General features: G+C 52.8%; 1 protein-coding gene across 2 annotated transcripts in view; it reads left to right on the forward strand.

Moving 5' to 3' along the window:
• Positions 1 to 16404, forward strand: part of GDA (guanine deaminase) — a 700191-nt gene that overhangs the window by 410457 nt on the left and 273330 nt on the right. For both annotated transcript variants that reach the window (XM_085633026.1, XM_085633025.1), the window contains exon 5: positions 15584 to 15671. In XM_085633026.1, the coding sequence (XP_085489152.1) occupies positions 15584 to 15671 (88 nt within the window). The remainder of the gene's footprint in view (positions 1 to 15583; positions 15672 to 16404) is intronic.

Consider the following 16404-nt stretch of genomic DNA (forward strand, 5'->3'; position numbering starts at 1 on the left):
TTGGACTGTGGGCACACAGCACTTTCCTTCAGTCGCAGGCGAGGGTGAGGTGTGGTAGGCCACCGCTAGGGGTGCTGCAGACGCTTAGTGAGGAGGCTGCGGCTCTCTTCGCTGACACCGACGGTCGCGCTCTGATTAAAAGTGCTGATGCGGTAGGGCCAGGCAGTGCGAGGACGCTCTTCTATTAATCCCGGTCGGGTCATCGTATGGAATCCCTCTGGTAAGAGTTATTTCTTTACGTTCAGGACAGCGACCGCTTTCCCAAGACGGCGGCCCGCGCTTAACTATGTCGGCGTTTTAAGATGGTCCCAGGTGTAGAGAGCCATCTGGGCTCTCCACTGCATTATAGCTAGTACAGTCACTCTTTGGGGCGGGCGCGACCCGAGGAGATAAATAAACGGTAGGAGACCGCTCGGGGTCGTCCCGCCAGCAATGTACATGCAGTGTGGCAGGGTGTTCATTTAGCGCTGCGCAGGCCTTACTACCCCCAGGCCCCGCCGCGCTACACTGGCGATGAGGCCGGTCGAACCCAGGTGCCTGGCATCGCCTCAAGCGGAGCTCGCCAGCAACGTTCCTGTGACCGAGAGGCGGCGCCTCTACCCCGCACCCGTCATCACCTGGGCGGAAGGCCCCAGGTCCAACCGCGGCATCTGCACCGTCGTGCAACCTCGCCTGAGTGCTGCTGCCAGTGACCGTCATCACCACAGGGGAGCCGCCGCTTGCTGGGAGCCCACCCCGCAGCGCGGCCACATCCTGACAACTGTGTGCTCCTGCCCTGCTGAGTCCCCTGCCCGGCTGTGTCCTGCACTTCTGCCGTGCCTCCATGCCCCTGAAGGATGACGCGCACTGAGGCTGAAGAGGGCGAGGCGTTCCAGCTGGCGCCAGCGGGTGAGTGTCACGGAGCACTGATGCGCTGCATCGCGCTTCACCTACCACGTGGCCCAGCACCTAGGGACCCTGCACCTCGCAGTGCAGACACTCAGCTGCCACTGGAGCTGCCACCAGCACTCCACTCGGAGCGGAACTGCAGGGGAGAGCCTGCCTCAAGCCTCAGCCTACTGACGAGCTGCAGGCACGTGTGCCCAGCGCATTTCCCCACAGGCCCCACCAGAGGGCTGGAGGTTCTACAAAGGTGTCGATAGCACTGTGCCCAGTGCATTTCCCCACAGGGCCCCTCCAGAGGGCTGAAGGACCTGCTAAGGTGGTAGTCACGGACCCTGCCTTCCGTGTGTCTACAGGAGTGTTCAGCCACCTGCATCTTCAGAAAGGGAGAGAGTCACGCCTCATTTGTGGGTTAATAGAGGGAGATACCAAACTGCAAAGGACAGTGGGGCAACAGCAAAGCGATAAGGAGCTGTCCCGCTACGCCCACACACCCAGGCACCACCCCGATGAGCACACCACAGCAGGAAGGTGCCTCCGGCCCACCAGCTGACGTGGCTGATCAATAGGGAGGTGCTAACACCCCACCCCCAAGCCACAACCATGCTATGGTGGCCCCGCTGCAGCCATTCAGAGAAACGGCTGACCCAGCCACGGCGGCCCCATGCTGGAAAGCATGGATCGGACGATTAAACCACTATTTCCAGGGCACCAGGGAGACAGACGGCACAGCCGCATTAGACAGACATTTCGACCAGCAGCTGAACCCAGATTTTGAAAGCTTCAAGTTCAGACAGGCGTCACTATCCAGCACGGAGTCGGTGGCCATGTTCTATGCCGGTTGGCAAGCACGTGCGCCTTTGCCGACCAAAGAGAAGAAATAAGTGGCCAGGTCATTCAGGGATGTTGCTCTGCACTGCTACGGAAACTGATCCTTCGACAACCGGGGATCTCGTTGGACCAAATCCTCATCCTCGCTAGATCACACGAATGCTCTGATGTCCGAGCGGGGGAAATGGAGGCCGCCCTACACAGAGCTGTCGCTGGGCCACCGGAGAATAGGTATACACCGATCGAAGAAGAACGAGTCGAAGCAATACAACGGTGCCCGACCACAACTCGCCAGACCCCGCGATCATCAACAAACGGTGCATGCGGCAACTGCGGAGACGTGCTCCCGCTGCGGGCAATTGAATCACTTTGTGAAGGTATGCAGAAGTGGCTGGTCTCGACAGACCTAGGCCAAGCCATGAGGTATGACACAACGTCTACGCCAAGTATCGTTTGAAGACCCACAGCCACAAGAGGACGATTTGCACGCGGGCGGTGTTTTGCGCTCGAAGAAGAAAATGAAGAAGTGTTCGTTATATCCTACGTCAGCAGAAGTGACAAGCATCGGAGACCACCGCCGATGTGCTCTTTCCTAGTTGAGGGGTCTGCCGTCCAGGCACTCACCGACACGGGTTTATCCGTCAACGTGATGGATTCGGAGCAGTACGAACGATTGTCGCCACAATCCCCTCTCGCACCCACCAAGGCCCGCATATATACCTATGGAGGTACCCACCCACTACCTCTCAGGGGTGTCATCGAGGCGGAAATTGCCAATAACAACCATGTCACGAGAGTACAGTTTCACATCACAGAAGGACGGAAAGGGACCCTACTCAGCTGTCACACGGCAGAAGACCTAGGTCTGGTCTTCTTCGCCCGTCAGCTACATGTGTCCCACGTCGACACCACCCTACAGGAGTTTCCTGCACTGTTCACAGGAGTAGGCAAGTTGAAGGGAAAACAATTAAAACTCCACATCGATACCATGGTGCGACCCACTGCCCTGAGGCACAGGAGGGTGCCATTCAATCTCCACCCCCAGGTAGAAGAAGAGCTAAAGAAACTTGAAGACCTGGGCTTTATCGAGAAAGTGTCTGGCCCGACTCCATGGGTGTCCCCGCTGGTCGTGGCACCTAAATCAAAACAGCCAGGACCCATACGGCTGTGTGTAGATATGAGGCTCCCAAACCTAGCAGTCAAAAGGGAACGTCACCTCACCCCTATGATGGACGACATAGTTGCTGATCTGAACTGAGCCAAATGGTTCTCAAAATTGGACTTAAATGCAGGGTACCATCAGCTGAAACGCGAGCCGGAGAGCAGGTACATCACCACGTTCTCCACCCACATCGGCCTCAGGAGATATAAACGGCTCCATTTCGGAGTGTCTTTGGCAGCCGAAGTCTTCCAAAACACCATCAGGGAAGCACTATCGGGCCTGCAAGGTGTGATCAATTTGAGCGACGACATCCTGGTGTTCTCGAACACCCTGTTCACCTACGAGCCACCCTCCAGCGACTTGTTTACTGTGGGTTGACCCTGCACAAAGCCAAGTGTTCCTTCTACCAGGAATCGGTCGACATCTTTGGGTACGTCTTCACCCAAGACGGACTGTGAGTAGACCCCAAGAAGGCCACGGCCCTCCGAGCGGCCAGCACTCCAAAGACCCACTGAAGTTCGCAGTTTTCTGGGCATGGCCACTTACTGTGGCAGATTTATACCAAATTTGGCCTCCCTGTCAGAGCCACTCCACGCCCTCACTCGTAGTGATCACAAGTGGAAATGGACTGTAGCCGCTAACACAGCATTCAATTCCATAAAGGCCGCACTCATGGACGAAACAGTAATGGCCTACTTTCTCCCCGGGGCGACGCACCGCGCTCGTCGTAAAATGCCAGTTCCGTGGGCCTCGGGCCGTCCTCCTCCAAGAACATGACCAAGGCACCTGGAGGCCAGTCTCATATGCCAGTCGAGCGCTCTCCGATACCGAGACAAGATACGCCCAGATAGAGAGAGAAGCTCTAGCAATAAAGTGGGCGTGTCAGCATTTTCACCTCTATCTGTATGGACAGGACCAGAAACCAGTGCTGCCACTCTTTGCGGGATCGTTGAGGCTAGCACCCCCCAGGATCGAAAGGTGGGCCGTGCAACTACAGGCATACAACTTCAAGGTGGTTTTCCGCTCTGGGGCTCATAAACCCGCAGACTACCTCTCAAGACTGCCGGAAGGGGAGCCGCTAGGACCCTGCCTCCAGACGAGGCATACTCTGAGGCGTTTGTATAGATGGTCTCGTATGAAGCCTGCCCCAAAGCCATGACACTGGAGGAGATTGGTCTGGCAACCGCAGATGATGAAACACTGTCCAGAGTGAAAAACGCCCTGCTGCAGAATGGTTGGTCTTACTTCTTGGACGGGGCCCCGTCGCTGCGAGCAGAAGACAGCCATGCCCGACAGCAGCTCTGGAGAGTACGCAACGAACTGAGTGAGGGGGAGCAATGATTCATCTTAAGGGGGCATGTCATTGTGATCCCAAGAGCCCAACAAGATCGGATAATACAGTTGGCGCATGTGGGCCATCAAGGTACCGCAAAGACCAAAGCTCGGCTGCGAAATAAAGTATGGTTCCCGGCCATGGATACCATGGTGGAAGACAGGATACAACAGTGCCACTCATGCACCATCACGGGTGGAGACCCCGCTATGGTGCCAATCATTACGGAAGAGCCGTGTGAACTCCCGTAGTCCAAAGTCAGCCTCGTCTTTGGGAGTTTTCCCAATGGTCGCAACACGCTGGTACTCAAATTCCCGGTTGTGGAGGTGGTGGCTTCGACGGCGTTCCCACACGTCAAGAAAGTGCTGGACAGGACCTTTGCCCTCCTTGGGCTGCCGGATGAGATCCACTCAGACAATGGTCCCCCATTCCAAGGCCAAGAATTCCAAAACTATCTGGAGAACAAGGCGATTCGACATCACTCCCCTATGGCCTCAAGCCAATAGGGAGGTGGAACGCTTCATGCGAACCCTTAACTGAGCTTTGAGGATTGCGGTGGAACAAGAGTAAGAGGTTGACTCGGCCCTCAACCAATTTCTGGATGCATACAGGCAGACGCCCCACAGCACTACCCGGTGTGCTCCCGCCCACCTATTGTTCAAAAGGGCCCCGCGAGATAGCATCCCAACAGACCTGGCGTGGAAACCTTCAGAGAGGGACAGCGTGGCCACTCAAGCAAGAAGGACAGCAACCAATCAAAAGGCTAGCATCGCCCGGCGCGAAAGAATCGCAGCTGAGAGAAGGGGACTGTGTTGTGGTCAAGGACAGGTACCCCGGCTGGAAATTCCGGACACCCTTTGAGCAGGAGGAATGGACCATTGTCAAGGTGCAAGGTATGATGGTCACAGCCCAAAGAGGACAGCAAGTGGTTACACGGAATGTATCCTATTTCAAGAGAGCTCATAGGCCTCACCCTGACTCGGAAGGAACGGAAGAACCTGATGACGCCCAGGGTTATACCCCGTGTGTCTCTCCGGGGCCAGTTGAGATCATGCCCCGGCACTCCTGAGCAGAGAGCGGAGAACCTGTTCTGGCCACGGGAGGACTCAGCCAGGACAGCACGACCATTCCACCCACCAATACGCAGGCGGATGCAGTGACCAGTTCCAACTCCCGTAGCCAGAGGTATGGTCTCTGGCCGAATCCTGCACCCAGCCAGAAGCTGAGAGACTTTATGTGCACATCCCCCTGAACAAGCCTACCTGATAAACTGATACTAAACAAAAGGAGGGATGTAGAGAGCCATCCGGGCTCTCCACTACGTTGTAGCTAGTACAGTCACTCCTCGGAGCGGGCGCGAACCGAGGAGATAAATAAATGGCAGGAGACCGCTCGGGGTCTTCCTGCCAGCAATGTGCATGCAGTGTGGCAGTGTGTTTATTTAGTGCTGCGCAGGCCTCACTACCCCCAGGCCCTGCCGTGCTATAGCAGGGAGCATCGCCCTTCCTTCTGGCTGCTGCTCCAGAAGGCATCATGGGCTTGCTCTGCTCACGCTAAAGGGAGGCCTCAATCCTTTACCGGGCCGGCAGATTGATGCTGATGGCTCAATGCATGCGGTGCAGGGAGGGTGAGGCCTCAGACCTTGAGTCTCTCACCTGCAGGCAGGTGCTGTACAACCGGCCGTCCACAAATCTGAGCGCTTCTCCAGGGGCACTGTGAGTACTGCAGAAGGGGCATTCAAGCCAGGTCAGTATGTGACTCCTCTCACACTTAGGCCGATGTCTCCCCCTCCACAGCATTCCGTGAACCGGTGACTGAGCGGGACACGGCCGCTTCGTCGATGCTGCCATCTGTCACTTTCACAGCGCTTCACTTTGGGCAGCATGACAGGTGGGGTCACACCCACTCCTTGCCATTGTAGTGTTGTGGGCCCTTGGCCCACATGCTGCCAATAATGGACACAGACACAGTGTGCTAGGTACTGGAACAGCCCAGGGCACTTGCGCCCGGGCCCTTCTATTTGCAGGGTCACCTGACTGGTGAAGCCTGTGATGGGTGGGTGTTCAGAGAGAGTCAAAAAGTAGTGTTGTGCTACCTGAGACACAGTGAGACTACTGCCACGTCCGCACACTCATGACTGTTAAATATCCATCTCCGATATGGAGAACGAGTAAACCGCTGCTACTGTATGGAGTTTTGGAATTATGTAGTTTGACATTTTCTGACAGATATGTTGTAGTACCAGTATTTATTCTAACCCTGGGCGTAGTTTGCGCAGTAGCGCTATGCGTAGCTACGCAAAGTGCACTTCGTACTACGCGAGCTATGCGTAGCACTTCGCGAACTGTGTAGTACCCTGTTCGCACTGTGCAAGATTCCGTTTTTAATGATTATACAGTGCGGACAAGCATCCGGCACTGTGCAATCATTGAGCACGGCATCTTGCACAGTGCGAGCTGTAGTTTTCTACCGCTCGAGTAGATTTTTACTCGAGCGGCAGCTTTCTCAACGCGGACTGGTAGTTTCTCATCGTGAGCATACGCGACCACTCGCAATGAGAAACCTGACCTCCCCGCATTGAGAAGCTCGCCGGGAGGTTTATTTTCCACGCTCGCGATCGCCAACTTGATGTTGCTGATCGCGAACGAGGAAAAAGTCTCGCCGTGATGTAATTTTGCTTGCTCGCGGTCGCCAACTTGATGTTGAGGCCCGCGAGCAAACAAAAAATGACCGCTGCACTACGCAACGCTACGCTACGCGTATTTGCACTGTGCTACGTGCAATTCACATAGTGCGAAGTAGCGCAAACTTCGCAAACTACGCAAGCGTAGCGTAGTGCTTTGCCCAGGCTTAATTTATTCAAGTGTTCGTGATGAGACTGTTGTTAAGGTAAATATAAAGGCTCAGATCAACAAATGGTTGTACGGGCGCCCACATGATGCATGTTACGTTTTACGGTACAAAGTTTTGCAAATGGCAGTCAATCTGCTGTTGAAGTTTTAGTGTCCAGAGTTAACCTTTGAATAACTCTAATTCTCCTTTGTGTCACCTCTATGTCATTTCATGCAGTAGGGAAGTGTCTGGGGCAGAACAAAGCAATCACCAGAATTCACCACTAGGTTTTGTCACAAAGTCCACTAAACTAAGCAGCGTGACCTTGCTTTGTGCCAAGTGAAACCAGGAGCAAGGCAGGTGGCAAGCAGCACATTCTTTTTTTTTTTTTTTTTTTTTTTTTTTTGAAAACCTTTATTGACAGTTCAAGAAGAACAAGTATGGGCCTACAACCCCCCAGGGCCGGCCGCTAAGCAATCAGAGCAATAACAACAAGTATAAACACAGGCAGCACTTCGGGGAGCAAAATCGTACTGCTAATACTGTGAACAGCGTAAGTAGGGCACCAGGAGAAAGAGGTTTTCATTTTATGATGAAACAAGGCAGAAGGATCAGGTGACAAGCAATTTTAAAAACAACGATCCCGGATATGCGGAGTAGTGAACGTTAGCGATTTACAGCAATCTATTCGGTCAATGGCGCAAACACAAGAACATCAGGATGGGGAAACACATAGTATACAGTTGCGCCCGCAGTCACCCGCCAGAACTCCCCAAGAACACCCCGGAAGTTGTGAACACATGGAACGGCAACGAGGCATAGCAAAAGGAGGTGTATCACGCTGATCCCAGAAAAAAAACAAAAAGAATCAGAGAAGAAAAAGGAGGCCATGGAAAAAAAGATGAAAGAATACAGAATCCCCTCCCCCAACCCCCCACCCTGCACCTCTGCAGATGAGTACGGCCCCCCCCCCCCCAGCAGTGTGCCTGTCGCCCTGGAACCAGACCCGAAATGTAGGAGAATAGGGAAAAAGAAGTAGGAAAGGACCCCCACCAGACGGGGGGGTAGAGAAAGTATTTGTAAACTGGAGGAGGGCCTTCATAACAGACCCCCGGCTTCTCCCTCCCGCACGGTAAGGTTCCCCTAAAGTAAACAAGGAACAGCACAAAAACAATCTTCTCAAACCTCGATGGGGAGCATTATGCACCTATTGTGCCAGTAGCCATGTCAGGAGAGCACACCACCCCAAGCCCGCCCGTCCACTAGGCGACCACCCCCGAGGGGCTAGCCTCATCCCTGACCACTCTTTGGAATTCTGCCCATGCCAACCCCTCGACCCAGCACCATACCCAATGTTCCTAGGCAGAGGAATGTCCAACAACAACAGAGAAGCGACGCACACAGGTGGGGTGGAAGTCTCTGAGCATCAACACAGTCCGCCGCTTGAGGAAACAGGCTTCCCAGTGCTGCCCTAGGATCTGCTCTGCACGCAAGGTTCAGGAAGGCAGAAGCAGCCAAAGCAGACATTAGTTGCTGGAGTTGTCTCTGGGTCGCAGGAGGGCATGCACGGGATGAGGCCACCACATCCCACTCAGGTCCGACGCCTCCGGGACAGATCAGGCCCTCAGAAGGTCGAACACACTGTAGCACACTGGCCGGGGCGTCCAGTCGTACACTAACCTCAGGGGTGGCCGCCACAGCGTCCTCCTGCGCGCAGTGTGGGTAAACTCTGTGTTCGTGCGGACAGGCGGGCCGCCACTGCCCCAACTCCGACGCCACACCATCGAGCTTACTCCCCAAGATCACGAAACCATGAACCAAGGAGGAGTGAAGAGTACCAATAGCCTCGAGGAGGTCGCCGTACCCCAGCTCAGCTCTTTGTGATCTCGCCGCCACACTCTCAAAAATCGTACGCTCACAGGCCCGCTGCGGCCCAGCGGACAGGATGGTAGGCTTCATCGACCCAAGATGGCCGCCAAGTATGCCCGACCCTCACCGGGGCCGGGACCCCGGGACAAGCGTCGCGATGTCCACGTCGCGGGTGACCGGGTTCCGGGGGCAGGCAAAAAACCATCCGTGGTCACGGGCAACAGTCGTCCCCACCACGGACCAGCTCCCGTAGAAATCCGGGGGCGGCCCGCGATGATCGGGGCAGGATACGGACGGCGGCCGGGCAGCTCACCAGCAAGGCAGGGGCAGCCACCGGAGGATCTAAGATTTGCGCCCCCGGTCATGCACTCGGCCAGCTACACTGGGCAGTAGAAGTGACCACGCCGAGATGTAGGCCGAGTTTGGCACCGCTCCGGTGGGCCGACTCCACCCAGTCACCACCAGCCGCTGGTGTCGCACTGCCACCCGGCCACGGCGTCCACTCGATGTCCCGGCTCCAGGGTCGCACAGGCCGCAAGGTTCAGATGCAGTTTTCTCCGGCGATAGCACTGCTAGAAACCTCGGAGTCACACAGTCGGGAGCCCCTCTCCTTCAGAAACACGACCACGTGGCACAGGTTGAGGATCTCAGGCAGGATATTCGTGCGGGATGCGGAGGTTCACGGAGCCGGGAGTCTACGCTGCCGTCCCGGTCGCCATCTTGGCTCCTCCCCCTGAAAGCAGCACATTCTTATTGTGAACACCACTGATATTATCATCAGGTAATTGTGTGAATCTGGTACTTTTGTCATTAGCTTAACGCTGTTCTGCAGTTTTCCATACAGCACTTCATTGTGTGAAAAATAGAAAATCAGGGGCCAAGAATTTCGATGCATGGAGTGCGGGTGAAAGTGACATGGAAGAAGGGGTGTTTATTGGGGGAGCTGTGCTTGTGGCAGGGACCTAGGAGGAGGAGCTCTTCCTTGGCCCTTTTTCCATGAATCACTTCCACTGACGCCTCAACACTCCTTAGGCGCTTAGCGGTTAGGCGAAATGACTTCCAGATAGGCAGGGCTTTATGCAGAGCGAAATGAAAAAACTGGAAGGGGTGGGGGGGTCTCTCAAAGGAGCGTGGATGATGTAATTAAGGGCGTGGCCTAAAATCACATAAGCTAAAAATCTGTGCTTAGCATATTGTGCCGCCCGACTGGTTTTTTGCTGCTTGTGTCGTTGCATCCAGATAAATAATACAAGTAACATTACACCTACAACTATTAGCTTTGTCAATGGTTGTTAGTTGCATAAGATAAATAAGCAACAACTATGGCTTTGTTATTTATAATATTTTAAATTCTTCAGTTCTGACAGGGTGAGACTATGAAAGAACTATAACGAGTCTCTTTGAAGTTACATCAAAGGTAGTGAACAGGGCTGGACTGGGAACTGAAAGCAGCCCTGGCAAAATTTCCAACCCAGCCCCCTTACGGGCCGTAGCGAGCGAGCGCAGCGAGCGACCCCGACTTCTACTAGGGGTCTTTGCGGGGGTTTTCCCCACAAGAAAATTTTGGAAAACAACCGACCAAAATGGTGAATTTTACAGCACATTTTTCATTACATATTCAATTGTATCAACTTTCAAAGCACAGTAAATAGTAGATGATGACCTTCAAGAGCACCAGGTTACCCACCCAGTCATATGTACCCATAGACATTGTATCAGAGAGCACCACAAATAGGCACAAGTAGTAATTCAGAGAGAAGTAAAAGTGAGACCAGCCCCTACATGGTGTGTAGCGAGCAAGCACAGTGAGCAACCACTACTAGGGGGAGTTTGGGGGGTTGAACTTGTCCCCCCCCCAAGAAATTTGGGAGACAGAAAAGGCCAAAAGAAAAAGCATTTTTCAACACATTTTTCATTATATATTAGATTGTATTAACTTTTAAAGCATAGTAAATGATTACCTTAAGGAGCACCAAGATACATAGTCATAATTCACAGACATTCCTACAGAGAACACTTGTTGAATCAATGCGCTGCTTCAGAATGTACAACCGCATAAAAAGCTGCACCGTATAGAAGTGCGTGATCCCGGCTACTTGGAGAAGTGTCCAATAGCAATTGGTTTCATCATGACAAAGAAGTAATACCTTTCCTGGAAAGGTATTACTTCTTTCCTCCCCTTTAACACTGAAGCGACCAATTTTGGCTTTAACTTGCTGGTATAGTCACGCCCCGCCCCCCCCTCAAACCTCCCTCACTGCACCCACCAGCACGTCGCCGCCTCCCTGAGTGTGTCTGTTTATGTGCGCCAGGGTCAGGAGGGAGAGTGTTGTTTGGCACATGGCTGCCAAGTGCTAACTCGCTAGCCAAGCAAAAGTGATTGGGGCCGTTTCGGTTTCCTCACACAGCAAAAGAGCAGGCCCTAGCAGCAGGAGTCGACTTTCAAAAGAGGCACTAGCACTGAACACGCAAGTGCGCATTTTACCAGCGCAAACTCCTTTTTTGTGAAATCGGCCTGAAATCCGGAAAATTAAACAAAATATAGGTCATGATTCATGAACCAACTGAGCCAGCGCTTAGGGAAGGCACCGAGGGCGACCTTCAACAGATGGAACTGATCAAGGGTACAAAGGCCCATTAGAGGTCAAAAGTTACATTGAAGAAGATGGTAGCAGCGCTAAGCCCTTTACTCTATAACCTGCACCATAAGATGTTAAATTACAATGCTACATCAGAATCGCGAATGATCCTGGAGCCCATAAGACACTTTTTGTAGGCTAGCTTCAAATTCTGTTTGCATTAGTTGGTGAAAACTTTATTAATAAGAACGTGCACGAGGGGCAGTGCTTTAATAAAATGCTGCTCTCCCGAAAGATGTGATTTGTCTAGTACTGTTTTTATGTAATGTATCCCCAAAATGGTAGCGAGAGGAGAATGTTGCTGCAAGTGTGTGGCCCTAAAATAAACACCATCTTAAAAGAAAAGCAGCTGCCACCTTTGACTTACCTATGTCTGTGTTTCAATGCAGTGCCCTCTTCTATGTTGAGGTCACTCGCCGATATTGTCGATGCGATGCTGAAATTACTGAGATAAGTAAAGGCATGTAAATATTGTGCGCAGCTCATCATCTTGTCGCTGTGTGCCTTGAATACGAAGCACACTTCCTACAGCGAATACAAAATCAGGCACCATGTTAGCAGGCGGATAAGGGCGCTGTCTCTCAGCACACTACATCGGTTATTTAGCGTGAATACTGACTGCACAATCACAATGACATCTAGATACAAGAAAAATCCATGTGCACCACACAATAATTTGACACCGAATTGAAACATCTAACCTAATTCAGGAAACAATGCGGACTACACTACAACAACAACAACAACCACCATGATGTAAGGATTGAACGCGGCCCGACCAGGCTGACTGCCACGTGTTGGCAGTATGTTCTGTTAAACTCGGTAATCCACATGACTTGGACTCCGTCCCAAAAATCAGACTTCATGTTCAGGACAAAGCCTTTGTCCTGAACATGAGCTAAAAAAGGCCCCTCACGTTAGCCTAAGCGGGGCAAGTGCCAGAGCCCAGTGGCAACACCAGGCAGTGGCCAGTGGAAAACAAAACAAAATGGGCTCAGTCGTGTTAAAAAAATAAAAACACTAGAAAGCCCTGTTGTCTGCTTCAAATATATTTTTCCGCACAAGCCCCAAGTTGAAAAATATATTTTAAGCAGACTTGCTGACCCCAACCTTCGCCCCAGTTACAGGCTACAGCCCCCCAAGAGTCAAGCAGCACAACAGCGCCACCAAAGGGAGCACAATCACATGTATCCACAGTGCTGCACTAGCATAGCCAGACTCTCGCAGGCACAGGCAGGCACAGGCAGGCCAGGCAGGCAGCCACCCACCCACCACCACCTCGCTCCGGCAGCAGTGGACTCTGCCGGTGGAAGGAGGAACCAAAGGGTTGCCTGCAAAAGGGAGGTGTAGGTAGCAGGCCCGGCTACAGGAATTTTTGTTTGGGTGGGCCAAAGGTACATTCGGGTGGGCTACTGCTGGCCCGATTTATCGCTTATATATCTAGCTAGGCCTGCTTCTGGGCCCTCCTTTTATCTCTCCTTAGTCTTACAAGGTACAGTAAAACACACTCTTTTCCAAGTCTCTTTCTAAATGTTATCACTCTCAAAAAGTGCTTTTCTTCCATGTAATGTCCCTTTGATGGGAAGAGGAGGTTTCTAAGGTGGGAGTAACTAGCAAGTGACTCTACTCGAGCTCCCTCTGTGCGAGCCTTCAGGGAGAAACCCTCTTCATTACTACCTCCACCTGACCCATGACTGTGCAGCGCACTCCCTTACAGACTTGATTATCCACATTTCTACCACCCCTCTCCATTACACCTTATCTCACAGCTGACCTTGGGACCCAGCCCCATATCAGCCACCATCCAGCTCCACTAGCATTATTCCCAGTAAAGTAAAAAACAAAAGTAAAATCACCTTCAAACTTGAAACATTGAATATAGCAGTAAATGTAATCAGCATGCATGTTAAAGTATGCTCCACAGTTGTACTAATCACCTGACTGTTAATTAAATAAACACAAACAGAAAGGCCATGACAGGGCCGGCTTTAGTGCTGGTACAAGTCTTTTTAACCTCTTTTTTGACCTCTTTCTCTGTAGATAACTTACCAACCACCCTCCAACAGTGCTCTTCATCTCTCCGTAGCCACTCCCCCTCATGGCCTCCTCCTCACACCCTAACTACCACCCTCCACCAGTGCCCCTCATCTCTCTGTAGCTCCCACACCCCATGACCTCCTCCTCAGATTCCCTCACTGCTCCCTCCACCAGCGCCCCTCATCTGTCTGTAGTTCCCCCCCACGCCCCACCCCATGACCTCCTCCTCGGATTTCCTCACTGACACCCTCCACCAGTGCCCCTCATCTCTCTGTAGTTTCCCCTCCACCCCGTGACCTCCTCCTCGGATTCCCTCACTGCTCCCTCCACCAGCGCCCCTCATCTCTCTGTATTTCCCCCCCACCCCGTGACCACCTCCTCGGATTCCCTCACTGCCACCCTCCACCAGTGCCCCTCATCTCTCTGTAGTTCCCCTCCAGCCTGTGACCCACCTCCTCCTCAGATTCCCTCACTGCCACCCTCCACTAGTGCCCCTCATCTCTCTGTAGTTCCCCCTGCCCCATGACATCCTCCTCGGCTTCCCTCACTGCCACCCTCCATTAGTGCCCCTCTTCTCTCTGTAGTTCCACCACCTCATGACCTCCTCCTCGGCTTCCCTCACTGCCACTCTCCACTAGTGCCCCTCAGCTCTATGTAGTTCCCCCCCACTCGCTCGCAGGCACAGGCAGGCCTGGCAGCCTGAGCCAGCCACCACCACCACCTCGGGCCGGCACCAGTCGGCACCGCCGCTGACTGTGTCGTCTGCCCCCCTGGGCCTGGCCCCTGCTCACGAACAGCAAGGAGGCCTGCAGTGCTCAGTGTTCTAAATGCCGGACTCTAAATCCACCACAATCCAGACTCAGGGGCCGCCCAGGCCGCTAGTGCGCTGCGCAGAACCGGCCGGGCCAGGGGGAAAGGCCTATACCCTTTGTTAATCCCGGCCCCTCGGCCCGGACCACAGAAGTGCCAATTTATCATGTTTGCTGATAATAAATAATTGGCTAAAGACACACTGACTCACCTCTGCGTGCGGCGGGCGACGACGGATGGACAGTCGGTACTATTGAGGGAGGGACAGGCAGAGGCTAGAATTAGAAATAAATTATGGGGTGCCCGTGCGTTCCCTGTCTTCTTAGTGGCTCAGCTGGCTGTTGTTGTTCTGGAATGCTCCGTCTCCTCGGCCGGGGTCACGAGTCACGCGCACTTTTTATTGTTGGAACCCCAATGCGCATATCACCACAAGGTGGGTGAACTGAAACCGCGCACACGCGCGGGCTGGCGCTGGCAGGGATTTCTGCGACTGTGCGAAGCGCGCAAGCGCGACCCGACGACCCACCCCCCCCCCAATATTAATGCAGGTGATAATAATAAATGATTGCAGGCGAAGGCGGCGGCGCTGCCCAGGCAGTGTAGAATCCAGTCCAGAGCCTGAGAGGGTGAACAGTGATGAATCTGATATGTGAGCGATATAATTGTGCTTTTTCTGTCCCGCACCCACACGGAGTGAGGAGAGACACAGAGAGAGTAGCGAGTGTCTTATCCAATTTATTTTCTTACAAACGCCGTCGTCGCGTCGGACCAAAAAATCGGCCCCAGGAATGAAACCGGCCCCCTACCAAAAAACCGTCCCCCACCCCTGGCAGCCTACCGGGGGATTGCCCGGTGCCCGGCATTGCCAGTCCGGGCCTGGTAGTGAAGGGTGATACTGCTGCAGAGTTAAGTTTTTTTTCCACCCTGAGGGTGAGGGCAAACATGGAGAGCCACAACGGCGAAGGTCCTTTGTGAATCAGGTCCTATGACCGGAATCTTATGTTGCTGCCTCTGGTCTTTCCATTACAAGATGTTTAATTTTCGGTAACTGATTGCATCAATTTTTATCATCGTTTAAGTTGTTTCTTTCAAGGCTGGAATGTACTGAATATTTGGGCAGAACATTTTACATGCTTTATAACTGACATCCACAAAAACGTCATATTTTGAATGTTTCTCTTATTTCAGAGCCGAACACTAAAGAATGGGACTACCACAGCATGCTACTTTGCAACAATCCACACAGACTCAACCCTGATACTAGCTGACATTGCAAGTAAGATGAGAGCTAATTTTCAACAACAATGCTGATTATTTGAGAAAATGCTGTATACCTTTGTGAATTGTGCATCTTTGCATTCTACTAGCTCACTCAGGGCCTCATTTACAAAGAATTGGCGTAAGTCAGCACCGCAAGTCATTTTGCTGCAGTGCCCTACACCAATTCGAAAGGCCCCGAATGCACTGTATTTACAAGATATGTTGCATTCCGGTCCTTTCAGCCAGCGCACAAGTTGCAGCGGAGTGCCATCGCAGACATCTGTGTTGATGGAATGAACTTCCTGCACAAAAAGAATCACAAGAGGCATTTTCCTCATTCTGTGGAAAGAGGAAAAACGGAGGAGAATGTAAACATTTCACCTCATTACGCCTGGTCTGAGGAGGCGTATGTTTTTGGCGCAAGTTTATGTGATATCGTAAATCTGGGGCACTGTCAAATTCCATGGGTGTTGAGTGGGAACACCCACTTTAACACCCATGGAACGCCTCTCTGACATAGAGTTAGGAAAGCGCTGCCTTGTCTTACTCCATGTCTCTAAGCAGGCTCGGATTGGCAGCGTGGGCAATCGGCCCGTGCCCGAGGGGCCTGTGGCAGAGGCCAGCTTGTGGGCCGATCTTTTTAGACTGTGGATCAAGAAACTTCAAATACCTGGGCATGTTTTCCAATAGAGCTCCACCTTCAGGTGAGCGGTAGTCTGAGCAGGCCACATATTAGGCCCATTAACTGT

This window comes from Triturus cristatus, chromosome 2_1 (assembly GCF_964204655.1).
Source record: "Triturus cristatus chromosome 2_1, aTriCri1.1, whole genome shotgun sequence".
In the NCBI taxonomy this organism is placed as follows: Eukaryota; Metazoa; Chordata; class Amphibia; order Caudata; family Salamandridae; genus Triturus; species Triturus cristatus.